Raw genomic sequence first — 2,172 nt, 5'->3', positions numbered from 1 at the left:
CCTGCAAATTATTGAAGAGCTTGTGGTGCTAATTTACGACAGAAGCAGTTCGTATAAAAATTTAAATGAGGCTAGACTTGATCTCTTTGCAAGAAAGCAAAAAGCTTATGATTGCATTCCCCCTACATTTTTTTCCCATTATCCCGCTCCACTAAAAGAGCCACCTGCCAGGTAGGACCTGGCAACCTAAAGGTGCCCCTACACAATCAATATTAACCATCAATTTTCTGGTATTGTCGAACCTATTGAACGTCTGTGGTTAAGACTGAATGGTTGTTCAATACTTGTGAAACAACTGACGTGGTTGAAGTTGACTCAATAACAAATGTTTGGTCTGAGGGTGTTATTGGGCAATATACCTCACTTATTACCTTGTCGTCGTCCTGATAACATGTCTGGCAGTGGAGTAGGGGACAGTAAGAACTTAAGGAGGCGCATTCGCCTTTATAAGGAATTACCATCATTGTGGAAGATAAAAGCGGATGATTATAATGACCACAACAAAAAACGAGAGGACTACATCATACTCTTCAAGAAATATAGAGAACGGTACCCAAAGGCAGGAGTTGATGTGAAAAAGAAGTTCAATTCATTAAGGACGAACTTCCGCAAAGAGCTGAAGAAGGTCCAATCTTCAAAGAAGTCGGGTGCAGGTTCTGAAGATATCTATGAGCCAACACTGTGGTATTACATCGAGATGGAATTTCTTCAAGACCAGGAAACTCCTTCTGAATCTATCTCTACGATAAATGATGCTGAGGACTCTGACTCGGCAGGTGAGTTAAAGTTAGTAAGTAATCCTAAATTTTATTATGATAAAACTTACAATATATGTTTGTCTATGTAATGACAGAGATTATTTTGACAGTGACTGACATTATAAGATACATGTAATTTATTTGTGCAAAGCTTGTGTAAAAGTAACGTAATAACAATTAATGCAAAATATTTTTTTTAGTAGTTCCATAAACAAGTAGCACAGTAAATTGCAATTTTGTAATGTAATAAACTTTTACATTGCTTAAGGAAATGTTAGCTATCTTAGAAAATATGTAACTGAATTAAAAATCTGAAAATAAGTAAGTTATATGACCTATTTGCTCGTCTGAAATAAATAACATAAAACTAACCTTCCTCTATTTTCACTGTGATGTCCATCACAGATTGCTGGGTAACGGACGCAAGCACATTCTTCTGGGATCTTTAACTGAAAATTTCAGTACAATGTGAATTTCACAATCAACACGCACAAACAAGCGTACTGTAATAACTGTACACAGTTCTAGGGCACAAAAATAATACTTGAGAACTGTTAGACACAAACATCCATTTTCCAGAGTAATGGTGAAGTATTGTTATGTACTTTAGGAAACTAAACTGTAAGTAATACTTGATCAGTCTGTCACTTCAGGGTTCCAGCAAGAGCGTTTCGTTGATTACTTTTGTGCGTTAGTTATCATCAACAAACGACATTTTTTTTTGTAAGTAAAAGATTATATATATATGTATATATATATATGTGTATATATGTATATATATATATATATATATATATATATATATATATATATATATATATATATATATATATATATATATATATATATATATATATATATATATATATATATATATATATATATATATATATATATATATATATATATATATATATATATATATATATATATATATATATATATATATATATATATATATGCACACTGTAAAATTACGTTCGAATATTTTTGTACAAGGTAATTATTTTAGAGAGAAGAATTAGTATTTGCTCTATATTTTCCCAGAAGAAGTAGATTAATTTCATAATGTAAAGGAAAATAAATAGAACAAGATGTGTTTTCGTTGTTTTTTTGGGGCAATTTCCCCACTTTTAGACCCTTTACCCCCATCTGCTTAACAAACGACCTTTCTAAAGCGTTGCCTCTCTCATTACTAAACGAAAGAGTTTACTTAAATCGCCAAAAATCAGTATTTCTTTCCTTGTCAGGACCATGTCTAGACTGCAGGTCTGGACTCGATGAAAGCATGACGAGCTGCACTAAGATGGGTGCGAGACTTTGAGATATCCACAGTTTGCCCAACTATCACTTGATAGCCAGAAGGCACACAAGAACTGCCATTTTGTGGATAAGTTCCATTGCAATGAGATAA

General features: G+C 32.7%; 1 protein-coding gene across 1 annotated transcript; it reads left to right on the top strand.

The window, feature by feature from the left end:
* Positions 1-385: 385 nt before the first annotated feature.
* LOC136846389 (uncharacterized) lies at positions 386-1,463 on the top strand. Its single transcript, XM_067117186.1, has 2 exons — positions 386-776; positions 1,164-1,463. Exons 1-2 carry the CDS (start codon positions 392-394, stop codon positions 1,205-1,207), a joined length of 429 nt encoding a protein of 142 aa, XP_066973287.1. The 5' UTR covers positions 386-391; the 3' UTR covers positions 1,208-1,463.
* The last annotated feature ends 709 nt before the right edge of the window (positions 1,464-2,172 follow it).

The sequence above is a fragment of the Macrobrachium rosenbergii genome, chromosome 15 (assembly GCF_040412425.1).
Source record: "Macrobrachium rosenbergii isolate ZJJX-2024 chromosome 15, ASM4041242v1, whole genome shotgun sequence".
NCBI classification, from domain to species: domain Eukaryota; kingdom Metazoa; phylum Arthropoda; class Malacostraca; order Decapoda; family Palaemonidae; genus Macrobrachium; species Macrobrachium rosenbergii.
The sequence above is the reverse complement of the archived record's forward strand: the minus strand, read 5'-3'. Positions and strand labels throughout refer to the sequence as shown.